This window comes from Nerophis lumbriciformis, linkage group LG31 (genome assembly GCF_033978685.3).
Source record: "Nerophis lumbriciformis linkage group LG31, RoL_Nlum_v2.1, whole genome shotgun sequence".
NCBI lineage: Eukaryota > Metazoa > Chordata > Actinopteri > Syngnathiformes > Syngnathidae > Nerophis > Nerophis lumbriciformis.
In genome coordinates, this window is record NC_084578.2 from 10,823,036 (window position 1) to 10,836,872 (window position 13,837).

Consider the following 13,837-nt stretch of genomic DNA (forward strand, 5'->3'; position numbering starts at 1 on the left):
TTTACCTAGCTAATGATTAAAATACAGTGAAACCTTGATTTACTAACCCCTCTTTTTGCGAACTTTTAGTTTGAGCCAAATTTGTCTCTGTGTATGAAGGCTTCATTCATTTCGTCTATCGCCTGGAGGCACAGCAGTTTTAGGGAGGCGGAGTTCTCCACGTCACTTTCTGCGCAGTACACTAACAGTGCATTCTCCGTGCTTCAGCATGTGTGCCTTCTTTGCGTTTTTTCTCCTAATGACAAGTTATGTCAATTTTGCCAACTCAATAAAAAAAGGAGGGAATCACTGTGGCGATAAAAAAAAAAAAAAGACTATTAGCAAGGAGTACATTAATGGTGCTCTCAAGTACAGAAGAATCGACGATGCAGGCTTTGGACCACAGCAAGTTTTAAGTCTGATGAGACGACTTTTGTGGAAAATATGCCAAAGCAGACTTATTTCACAACGGAAGAGAAGAGCTACCTTTTGTTAGCAGCACCTCTTTTAACCGTGCACAAACACGGCCCCTACCCCCGATCCCTCCCTTCTTCCCCTCGGTCTGTCTGCTCCTTTCTCGTCAGCTCGTACTTTGCCAACGTTAATGTAAGTGGATTTGACTTTTTAAAATGTGTTATTATTGTAACAATAATTGTTATTTCTGACTGCTTGTGAGGGCACCAAAGCGACTTCTGTGTTTTTGTGTGTTGGCAGAGCAGCGCATACAGAGGACATCACCCCCTTGTTATGTTTAATATACGGTACAGTACTGTATAGCACTCTATATTGTGTTCAAAGTAGGGCTGGGCGATATGGCCTTTTTTTAATATCGCGATACAGAATATATATCTCGATATTTTGCCTTAGCCTTGAATGAACACTTGATGCATATAATCACAGCAGTATGATGATTCTATGTGTCTAAATGATAAATGATAAATGGGTTGTACTTGTATAGCGCTTTTCTACCTTCAAGGTACTCAAAGCGCTTTGACACTACTTCCACATTTACCCATTCACACACACATTCACACACTGATGGAGGGAGCTGCCATGCAAGGCGCTAACCAGCACCCATCAGGAGCAAGGGTGAAGTGTCTTGCTCAGGACACAACGGACATGACGAGGTTGGTACTAGGTGGGGATTGAACCAGGGACCCCCGGGTTGCGCACGGCCACTCTTCCACTGCGCCACGCCGTCTACATTAAAACATTCTTCATACTGCATTAATATATGCTACTTTAAAACTTTCATGCAGAGAAGTAAATCACAATGAAAAAAAATCACTATTTTTTTCATACGGTGTTGATCTGGAAATGTTTGCCTCGTCATTTTGATGGTGTGGGTGCGTGGCACCGAACGGAGATGTTGACATGCGGAGTAAGCACTCTTCATTCTCTAGTGGGTGACTTTTCAAATGATGCTACATATTAGCAGTAATGCTACTTTTTATAGCAACGCTTTTGCCCCACTTTGACAAATTACGGTTGTCTGTTCGACATATTCCACTTGAAGCCAAACCACCGCCAGACGATGGACGTGCTGTTTTTTGGGGGAATTAATTATTCCTTCATTTGTTACCAGATTCGCACCTTCTCTCTGGCATTTTTTTTCCATAACTTGAGTTGATTTATTTTGGAAAACCTTGTTACATTGTTTAATGCATCCAGCGGGGAATCACAACAAAATGAGGCATAATAATGTGTTAATTCCACGACTGTATATATCGGTATCGGTTGATATCGGAATCGGTAATTAAGAGTTGGACAATATCGGAATATCGGATATCGGCAAAAAAGCCATTATCGGACATCTCTAGCTGGAACCTATTATACATATTTACGTTGTTTCTTATGGAAACATTTGCTTGTGCTGTTTCACATTTTTCAAGAAATGAGCTGCGTCACAGAACAATTAAACATGTATCCCAAAGTACTGCTGTATTTGTGCACTTCAAGCATGAAAACTAAATATTTTTAGATTGCATTAAAAACGATCACAACTATACAGTATATAGCAATAGTTTACATGTTCTATAACATATCATAATACTGCAATATTAATATCATCAGAGCTGTTCTACACGCACAAATCATGTAAGTAACCTTTTAGACTTTGGAGATATCACACCAACTAAATCACAAAGCTCATGAAGAAAATCAACACAAATATCCATCACACCTATTCTCCGAGAGTCCGGATCGAGTAGGTGTGGAGGCCGCTCTGCTCGGGCTGCCCAGTGGTTTCCGTGGCGTGGAGTCTTCCCGCCCCTCTGCACTCTGCCGCCGTGTTGTTGTCTGGAAGATGTCCAAAGACATTTAGCGTAAGTATATAGTAGGGATGCGCCAATCTATTGGCCACTGATCAATATAATCCAATTTTTGTGGAAAAGTATGTGATCGCAATTGCCTATTGTCTTTCAATACCAATAATACGTAGTGGCTGGCAGCTGGGTTGACATCATGTGCAACCCGGGTACCGATACATGGCACTGTTGGATCTTACAAGAATCGGTGCCAGGTAGGACCGGCGGGATTCGGTCTGTGCCAAAAAACTACCGGATTCGATATCTATCCCTAACATCACGAAAAGGGAATCAATTCATAAATTGGTGGTGTCAACACAAAGGGTAATATCAGTATACAGTATGATTGAAACCTGTGTGATTTGATGGATGTTCTTATTTTTATACATGTTTATTTATGTTTATAAAATCAGCGATTTTATAAACAAGATTGTTAAAGACAAACAAATAATTCAAAAAGGAAGTAGATGGTAGTTTTTGCTTATGTTTTGTTATTGTCTACTATTGACTTTGTTTTGATCAAACAATTGTATGTAATAAAAGAAAATATAGTAGTTTAAATATTGTGTTGATATTTTTAAGTTGTCAATAGCACTCCATACCTGCCAACTTTTGAAATCAGAAAAACCTAGTAGCCAGGGTCCAAGGGCCGCAGGCCCCGGTAGGTCCAGGACAAAGTCCTGGTGGGGGATTCCTTCGCCCCCCGACGCAAAATGATTATTAGCATTCAGACAGGTTAAAATGTTGCTAAAACCATCACTTTTCTATCAGTCACAGTGACTTTTCAAAACAAAAATATTACAGCAAAAATCATATGGGTTGATTGACATGTTTATTCTGTAAGCTAACTTCAATAGTTTGAAATTATTTTGACAGTTAATGCCAGTTATCCTGTCAACCTTTCACAAGACTTCAATTTGTTAATTGAAAGTATAAACAGTATAAACACTTTTTACAGTAAACAAATGGTAAAACAGTACTAAACAATTCCATAAAAAAAAAAATTGGTGTCATTAACTTTCTGTCCAAGCTTGTATAATCTACTGCCTTGTTCAATTGTAAAAAATATTCTGTGCCTAAAATTCACATTTCTATCACAATTATCATACTGTAAACATGGTAAGCTAACTTCATTAAAATTAATAGTCCTGTCAATAGCATGGAATTACAATTCAAATGTAGTTTTTTTGTAAGCCTTTCAAAAGAATTCAAAATATTAAAAATTCATGAAAATTAATTTAAGCCATCAGACACTTGAAAAGTGGCACATCACATCTATAATGTAATCATTTTAACTTTTCAACAGAAATAGCACTGCAAACATATTAAGGACATACCGGTACTTCTGTATTTTGGTAGTTATGCTGTCAACATTTAACAAGATTTCTTCAACTTGGACTTGAAAGCATAAATAGTATAAACACTTTTAACAGTATAACAGTACTAAACAATTCCAATAGATAACATTGGTGTCATTACCTTTTTGTGACTAAAATTTATTCTAGTCCAGCTCAATTATTGCCTCCGTAAATAAAACTTTGGCATTTATCACATCCAAAGAATCTGTTTGGGCGACGAAAAACGTTGAAAGTTTTCCACTTGTATCGCTAGCAACGGCATTAGACTTGTGTTTTTTTGTCCCAACGTGGTCTTTTACATCGCTAATTCCTCCGTGTCCGATCGAAAAATCTTGTCTGCACAAGGTGCAATTCGCGTAGTTTTCACCCTTTTTGGAACGGATAATTATTCCCGGATAGGCTTTTGAATATTCTTCACGGAATGACTGCAGTTTTCTTTTCGGTTTAAGACTCGTATGCGATTTTTCTCCGGCTGATTCCATGATCGTTCGCTCGTTTGGAAACAATGGCCTCGTGCTTGGCAGCGGTGCTATAAATAGCCTCGCGCATGGCATTCGGAATGGCTCGATAGGAAGTTACGGGAAGCAGTGTCGATTGTCATTGTTGTTACGCGATTTCGTGAATAAAACTTTAAAAAAAATATTTTTTTAATTAATGAAAAAACGTATTTTTTTATCACTGCAACCGTAACCCGGAATAGGTTGATGAAAACCGTACTAATTACGGAAGAACCGGAGTAGTTGGCAGGTATGGCACTCACATAAATAAATTGAAAATGTACAGTCAATACAGTACATGTGATCGGTGTTGTTATCCGCAGATATCGCTCATAGATAATTGGTAACGGAATTGGGAGCATAAAACCATGATCGCAACAACCCTTGTATATGGCCATATCGAACTGTTCTTATGCAGTGACTCACCTGTCTCTCTCCGGGGGAACTGGTTTCATTTTTCACAGAGCGCCGGGTCAGCACACTGAAGTTCGCACTTCCATGGGATGATTTTAAAACCGCTTAAAAGGCAAAAAGAAGAATCTTGTCAAATCATTATAGCAGAAACATATAATGTGGATATGACATAAGACCACAGCATTTTGTCTTGAGATGTATTCTTGTCACCATAGCCCCATCTGTGATTCATTCCAATTGATTCCAAGTAATTTAAATGGTAAACAGATCATTTACTTGTTTTTCCTTGCTTCAGCTTCTCCAGGTAGTCTTTCGTCCTCTGGGTCAAAGCCGAAGGCATTTTGTCCAGGGTAATACTGCCGCCTTCTTTCAGATTGAGGGTTATCCGGGTCATATTTGTATATATAGCCTTCACGTTCTGATTCAGCTGAGGGCAAGAAAAACATTCATTGTGGTCACATTTCAAAGCATTGTAATTAATAATTGCAAGATTTGTTTTATGGCCAAACCTGCAGCTAAAAAAGCACGGCCCACAGACATTGCAAGAGGGTAGGACATCAAAGTTATTTGAATCTGTATATTTGTAAGTGGCAACCCAGCAGGCACAAGACATTGAAACAAATCAAATCAAATCAACTTTATTTATAAAGCACATTTAATATTTACCACAGGGGTAGCCAAAGTGCTGTACAATGGACAGGTTAAAAGATAAAACGAGTACCGAGCAAACACAACACAACACAAACAGAACACGATAAAAAATAAATAAATAAAAATAGAATAAATAAAAACATAAAAACAGGTTCACAGCACGTTGAGAACTTGTTAAATTAGGTTCTGACGCAGAGCAACTCAAACATAACTTTGGAACAACAAGCTTTTTGATGACGTTCAATCAATATTGGGTTTTGACATTGATTTGACCACTGAATTATGGTCATTTCTCAACCAACCGCGTGGATCTAACATTAGACATCAACGTTAATCTCAATTTACAATTACAACTATTTTGCAATGTTGTTTCGGAGTCTTAAAGGACATATATGTATAATCAACGTTGTATCGACATCTCATCCCTGCTGGGAAGGAGCCTCAATGAATTGTGTGTGTCCCCACTACAGAGGGGCCCTGGTACCACTCAAATAACAATGAATTAGTAATCATACTCTTGATTTTAATCGTATTACCTGCAGTGCGTTGGTGTCTTGCTAGATTTTGTATTTTGAAGGAAGCAGAATTTGTATTGCTGCTGTAGGAGCACTTGCATTCAGGAGGCACTACACCATGTTTAAATACCAGTTTCACAAATTACCGCAAAATGTGGATTGTTACGATCTTGATTTGATTGTCAAAGATGTTTGGCAATGCAAAATGTGACATTCCTTTCCGAACAAATGCTTCTGATTTTCTGTACAATCAGTATCATATATCATAATCATATTTGTTTTGTTTTTTATTAGTATCATGATCACAGCAATACGGCACTCAACGTCAATCAAATACTGTACGTTACTTACCGATACACGAATAAATCCAACGTTATTTTTCACAGATTATTGCTTAATTAGTGGATCCCTCCAAATGTAAAGACAAGATTTGCCTCCCATGTTTTATCTAATTTGAACCCATGTGAGTGGAGAAGGATGTGTTTAAGCATAAACTTGTACAGTCAACTTTGGTGATGATGAACGATATAAATCTTTAGAAAATAATTTTTTTAACAGTTTATAAATCCACTAAATCCCTATTTCAATATTTTTTCATGATATCTGGCTTGTATATTTTCCTCTAAACCTATCAAAATACGCCCAAGTCTGCACTGGTGTAGGTGTATAAAAGGTAGCGTAATGGGACTCTGGCCCTCCAATTGAAACCAGGAAGTGCCTCTCGGTCACGTGATTGCAACCCAGCAATAGACATTTTTAGATGTTGTGACAGAAAAGTAAAAAGACTCCCTGCCTCTGTCTTTCATTTCTGTTTAACTTTTACCCTACCTTACTAAACTAATCCTCGTAACAATCCACACGTTATACCCTCAACTGTAATCCAAACACGGAAATGAAGTTCCTCCTCTCTGCAAGCGGCAAAGTGCACTACCACATATTTTCTCCAATGATGTCCTCTCACGGCGATCAGAAACAAAAATAGCCTTTTATTGTCGGGAGAACGACTTGGATTTCCATAATGTACTTTCTTAATTCATCACTTCAAGCAACGTTTGTAACTTTTACAATATAACTAAAACAATTCTTACCAATTAAACTGTCCCATGTGTGATGTCTGTAGGAGTGTTTTTAACCATATTTGTACACGCTGTCGTGATGTAAGGAAGCTAGCATTTGCTAATATGCTAACATGTTTACGAGTGTTTGTGTTAGTATTATTAACTTACAACGGTATTCTTTTTGTATTGTTTTAGTTTCACAAATTCCTCAGTAAATTCCCCAAAATTTGATCAGCTGTTTTACAGTCAACGTTTGGAAAAAATTAGGTATGTAAATAAACAGCTACAAAATCATTCTGTATAAATAACTCATTTCTCAACGTACCGTATTTTTCGGACTATAAGTCGCAGTTTTTTTCATAGTTTGGCCGGGGGTACGACTTATACTCAGGAGCGACTTATGTGTGAAATTATTAACACATAACCGTAAAATATCAAATAATATTATTTAGGTCATTCACGTAAGAGACGAGACCAGGGGTCGGCAACCTTTACCAGTCAAAGAGCCATTTTGACCAGTTTCACAAATTAAAGATAATGGGAGCCACAAAAAAAATTTGAAATTTAAAATGAAATAACACTGCATAATAAGTTTTTTTTGTTGTTGCTTTGTGCTATGTATAAACCAGGGGTCTCAGACACGCTGTACATACCTTAATATGGAATTTGAATGCTGGTGCGGCACGCGGGTTTTATATGAATGGCGCTTGTCAGTGTCATGCGTGCCGTGATGGTACAGGATATAGCACCCACTACAATCAGCGTGCCTGTTCAGCCACACCTTCTTGGGGCTTCCGCCTATCAGCGTCATGCGTGCCGTGATGGTACAGCAGATAGCACCCACTACAACCAGCGTGCCTTATCAGCCAGACCTTGTATGGGGCTTCCGCTTGTCAGCGTCATGCGTGCCGTGATGGTACAGCAGATAGCACCCACTACAACCAGCGTGCCTGATCAGCCACACCTTGTATGGGGCTTCCGCTTGCTCATGTAGGTGACAGCAAGGCATACTTGGTCAACAACCACACAGGTTACACTGACGGTGTACTAATAATGCGCCACACTGTGAACCCACACTAAACAAGAATGACAAACACATTTCGGGAGAACATCTGCACCGTAACACAACAGGACAAATAGGGCTGCATGGGATTCTGGGTATTTATTCTGTTGTGTTTATGTTGTGTTAAGGTGCAGATGTTCTCTCGAAATGTGTTTGTCATTCTTGTTTGGTTTTGGTTCAAAGCGTGGTGCATTATTAGTAAGAGTGTTAAAGTTGTTTTATATGGTCACCGTCAGTGTAACCTGTGTGGCTGTTGACCAAGTATGCCTTGCTGTCACTTGCGAGTGCAAGCAGAAGATGCATATATCAAGAGGCTGGGCTGGCACACTGTTAATGCAGACTGTAGAGCGTACTAAATACTGTACCATCATAGTACGCCCTTATTATTATTGTAAGGGTGAAAATCGGAGAATATTAATCCCGAGAGTTTTCTGCAAGAGGCACTGAAATCCGGAAGTCTCCCGGGAAAATCGGGGGGGTCGGCAAGTAAGCGGCTGAGCCGCATCAGAGTGATCAAAGAGCCGCATGCGGCTCCGGAGCCGCGGGTTGCCGACCCCTGGACTAGACGTATAAGATTTCATGGGATTTAGCGATTAGGACTGACAGATTGTTTGGTAAACGTATAGCATGTTCTATATGTTATAGTTATTTGAATGACTCTTACCATAATATGTTACGTTAACATACCAGGCACGTTCTCAGTTGGTTATTTATGCGTCATATAACGTACACTTATTCAGCCTGTTGTTCACTATTCTTTACCGTATTTTTCAGACTATAAGTCGCAGTTTTTTTTCATAGTTTGGCCGGGGGTGCGACTTATACTCAGGAGCGACTTATGTGTGAAATTATTAACACATTACCGTAAAATATCAAATAATATTATTTATCTCATTCACGTAAGAGACTAGACGTATGAGATTTAATGGGATTTAGCGTTTAGGAGTGACAGATTGTTTGGTAAACGTATAGCATGTTCTATATGTTATAGTTATTTGAATGACTCTTACCATAATATGTTACGTTAACATACCAGGCACGTTCTCAGTTGGTTATTTATGCCTCATATAACGTACACTTATTCAGCCTGTTGTTCACTATTCTTTACCGTATTTTTCGGACTATAAGTCGCAGGTTTTTTTTCATAGTTTGGCCGGGGGTGCGACTTACACTCAGGAGCGACTTATGTGTGAAATTATTAACACATTACCGTAAAATATCAAATAATATTATTTATCTCATTCACGTAAGAGACTAGACGTATGAGATTTCATGGGATTTAGCGTTTAGGAGTGACAGATTGTTTGGTAAATGTATAGCATGTTCTATATGTTATAGTTATTTGAATGACTCTTACCATAATATGTTACGTTAACATACCAGGCACGTTCTCAGTTGGTTATTTATGCCTCATATAGCGTACACTTATTCAGCCTGTTGTTCACTATTCATTACCGTATTTTTCGGACTATAAGTCGCAGTTTTTTTTCCATAGTTTGGCCGGGGGTGCGACTTATACTCAGGAGCGACTTATGTGTGAAATTATTAACACATTACCGTAAAATATCAAATAATATTATTTAGCTCATTCACATAAGAGACTAGATGTATAAGATTTCATGGGATTTAGCGATTAGGAGTGACAGATAGTTTGGTAAACGTATAGCATGTTCTATATGTTATAGTTATTTGAATGACTCTTACCATAATATGTTACGTTAACATACCAGGCACGTTCTCAGTTGGTTATTTATGCCTCATATAACGTACACTTATTCAGCCTGTTGTTCACTATTCTTTATTTATTTTAAATTGCCTTTCAAATGTCTATTCTTGGTGTTGGGTTTTATCAAATACATTTCCCCAAAAAATGAGACTTTTACTCCAGTGCGACTTACATATGTTTTTTTCTTTCTTTATTATGCCTTTTTGGCAGGTGCGACTTATACTCCGAAAAATACGGTACTTATTTTAAATGGCCTTTCAAATGTCTATTCTTGGTGTTGGGTTTTATCAAATAAATTTCCCCCAAAAAAGCGACTTATACTCCAGTGCGACTTATATATGTTATTTTCCTTCTTTATTACGCATTTTCGGCCGGTGCGACTTATACTCCAAAAAATACGGTATATATATGTACCGTATTTTTCGGAGTATAAGTCGCACCTGCCGAAAATGCATAATAAAAAAGGAAAAAAACATATAAGTCGCACTGGAGCCCGGCCAAACTATGAAAAAAACTGCGACTTATAGTCCGAAAAATACGGTAGTTCAAAGTTCGGTGTGGTTAATATAGGGGGAAAAAAAAGTCTTCTAAATTTTAGTGGGTGTGGCTTACAGTTTTAACCGGTGTGCTCTATAGTCCAGAAAATACGGCGTGTATGTATACGTGTGTGTGTATGTATGTATATACATATATATTTTTTCTGTATGTTCAGGTGTTTAATGTTAATGAAAAACATTTAAAGATTACCTGGAAGGTTTTGGCTGCCCCGCCACAGTTAAATCTTATTAGGAGGTTCACTTTGGTGTCCTTTTCCAGGATCTCAAAAGTTCCTTCTTTCCACCGTGTGGTACCAGAGTACGAGCCGCGGAAGCGAATCTTAACAGTACAGCCGCTGGAGAGCTTGGGCTTGGAGGCTGCCATGGCTTAATATCCAGTCGGTGCTCTTTGGAGGTTGTGGTCAATGAAATCCTACACAGGAGACACATTGAATCAGATGTTAAAACTGCAATGCCGGCAAGAGAGGTGAACTAATCATATTTGTTTGCCTCGTACACAGGTGCATCTTAGTAAATTTGAATATTGTGCAAAAGTTCTTTGACTTCAGGCTTGTTATAAGACAGGGGTTTTTAACATTTTTCACCTCGGACCCAACTTTTCCACTACAGAGGAGCTTGGGGCCCACTTAAATATTAACATTGAAATAGTGTTCTTACTCTTGATTTTGATCGTATTCAATAATTATATCTAACTTACTTACAGTTCAACAGGATCAATCAATCAATCAAAGTTTATTTATATAGCCCTTAATCACAAGTGTCTCAAAGGGCTGCACAAGCCACAACGACATCCTCGGCTCAGATCCCAAAGTATGGCTGAGCTACAAGAGGAGATAATCTTGTCTTTTTGATGCATCCATTAAAAGGCTATGTACCCATTCAATTGGCTCATTTTTTTTTTTAATTCGATAAACCTTCTTAAATGATATAAAACCATGTTTTAATCACAAAGATGATCAAATCTTATGTCAAGCTGATTACAAAATAAATACTAATATGCGAAAGAAGGAACTCATAAAATTGATGAAAAATACATTTACAATTATGCAGTGCTAAAAATAAATACATTAATAAATAATAAAAATTGATTTCTTTAATAAACAGTCAGTAAAATTAAAGTGCAAATAACATTACAGTTTAACCACTTTAGTCATAATTTTTGCACTTAAGAAACTTCTCTATGACCTCAGCTACAGACTTCTCTTGTTCATCTGATATTGTCATTACTGCCACAAGTGGTGGAAAAGTGTATTACAACTACGTACCACTGCGGTTATTGCGTCCCACAGCTGCGGGCACTTGCGACTCGCTGTTATAAGAGACCAAATAAAATTATTAAGAAATTAAGAAATTAATTAATGGTATATTATATGGTATAATGGTATATTATATCTAGAATAGGGCGACATAAAACATTTAAATTTTGATTGACACTAACATGGGATCCAATTTCAAAACGACAGTTTTTAGTCTTTTACTTGCATTAGAGACAAACGTTTCCATTTTATTCAAGGACTAACGCTGCACTGTCATTCACACGTCAGACATCTGACAATTTCTCCTCACTCTCACGGTCCCCCCCTGCAAGCCTCGCCGGCCAGGGCGAGTTGGCTCCACTGCACTGGCGGGCACAACATTATCAAATCAGCTTGCAAGAGAAGGGATCTTCTCACTAAGTAACTTTTAAACCTTAATGAAATATTTTCATAACTTTTGGGACGATACGTGGACTTACAACTAGTTGAATGACGCCTCTGTCATGGCCTGAGGGGGTCTGTATCGTTTTAATTGGCACTAAGTAACTTTGAGGAGGGTGGCAGGAACCCCGCCACACAAAAAACTACAAATGTGGTGACTTGCTTTACGGCTTACATCAATTCCCCCTTTCCCTATTCGTTACAAAGGCGAAAGTTGATGCAAACGCCTACATGCAAGTACTGCTATTTTGGCAGAAGCTACAAAACAACCAAAGAAATGATAAGTTTTGTCTGAGGAGACAAAAAAAAGGGGGAGGCTACCCAGATACAAGGATAGTGAAGGATCCACATTGGCTTGGCATTCACTCGCTGGCGTGAGCTCAAAGACCGAGAGGGATTTCAGACCAATGCTGCTTTGTCTCTGTTCCTGCTGGACTCGTAAGTACCTTTCGATGGTCAAATCAAAATAATAATGCTAAAGTTAGCCATCAGAAATGTGCGTGGTAGCAAGTAAATAGCCACCAGCTTGCATACTTGCCAACTCTCCCGAATTTTCCGGGAGACGACCGAAATTCAGCACCTCTCCCGAAAACCTCCCGGGACAAATATTCTCCCGAATATACAGGGTGATAAGAACTAAATCATCCAGACTAGAGATAAATTGTATTATTATGTTTATCTTACCTAAAAATAAATATATTTATTAATTTAAAAAAAAAACGAAATACATTTTTACTATATTTTGCTAAAAATTAATTGTATTTTTGTTTGTATTTTTTCTGACTCCTTATTACATCCAGCCATAGAATTACACATTAAAATAAACATATTTGAAATAATTAATTTTAAATTATCATAATAATTAATTTAAAATGACCATATTAAATTATTAAAATAATTGCTTGTTTATTCATTACATTTTGAAGCTCTCAGAAGCCAAGTTATGTTATATTCCTTAATATTTATTTATGCAAGTTTGAAGTATCAGTTATCTAAACACAGTTTTGTTTGCATATTTTCAGGATATATATATATATATATATATATATATATATATATGTATGAAATACTTGACTTGGTGAATTCTGGCTGTCAATATACTCCTCCCCTCTTAACCACGCCCCACACCAACCCAGACCACGCCCCCACCCACCCACCTCCCGAAATCGGAGGTCTCAAGGTTGGCAAGTATGCCAGCTTGTTAGTTCACAGTTCCACACTGACAAGACCAGCCAGGCAACAAACTCAAAAACACTGTATAAATTAAAAAACAAAGCGATGACTGAAAACTGCAAATATAAAGTTTGAGTAAAATATGTCGGTGCCTACTGTAGAAATACCGGTAAACCAAAAGTTCTTAAATGGGTCTTTAAAAGGGGTCGTAATATGATTTTTTTCTGCATTTAAGACACTTCCTTCCACCATTACATGTTATGTCTACATTGTTATTTCCGGATGAAGAGATGCTGCTCCGTTATTGATTGAAGTAATGTTTGAATGTCATCAAAACAGTTAGCTCCATCTTTTGACACTTCTTCCACACCCGTCCTTGCACGCTACACCGCTACAACAAAGATGAAGGGGACAACACGCTGCCGGAGGTGAGCCACGTAAATAAGACCGCCCACAAAACGGCGCGTCCGGAATCGACTGTCAGAAAGCGGCTTGAAGATGATCTGTAAAACATCATCTATGCAACATTTTGACCAAACATCCACCACAAGGAAGTGTTTTACATTTAGAAAAAAATAAATAATACGACTCCTTTAATGCACCTTATAATCCGGTGCGCTCTATGGTCCAGAAAATACGGTACTGTATATTTTACGGTAAAATTCTGGCGACTGAGTTGCCAGTTTTATTAAACTGAAAAAAATCTAAACATTTTTTACAAGTTATGTCCCAAAAAATTAATTTCGAATGCATTGGAAATTGTGTAATTTTTCATGAGGCGAATCCTTATACTGTACATTTATATTCAGAAAATATTCACTGTTACACGCGGCTCTTCGAGGG

General features: G+C 37.9%; 1 protein-coding gene across 1 annotated transcript in view; it reads right to left on the bottom strand.

Annotated features, from left to right (window-relative positions):
• usp37 (ubiquitin specific peptidase 37) overlaps positions 1-13,837 on the bottom strand; it is a 39,862-nt gene that overhangs the window by 23,867 nt on the left and 2,158 nt on the right. The window contains exons 2-5 of the mRNA XM_061926580.2: positions 10,315-10,536; positions 4,831-4,981; positions 4,567-4,658; positions 2,162-2,277 (exon numbers count right to left, since the gene is read on the bottom strand). Coding sequence (XP_061782564.1) covers positions 2,162-2,277; positions 4,567-4,658; positions 4,831-4,981; positions 10,315-10,488 — 533 coding nt within the window. The 5' untranslated portion in view covers positions 10,489-10,536. The remainder of the gene's footprint in view (positions 1-2,161; positions 2,278-4,566; positions 4,659-4,830; positions 4,982-10,314; positions 10,537-13,837) is intronic.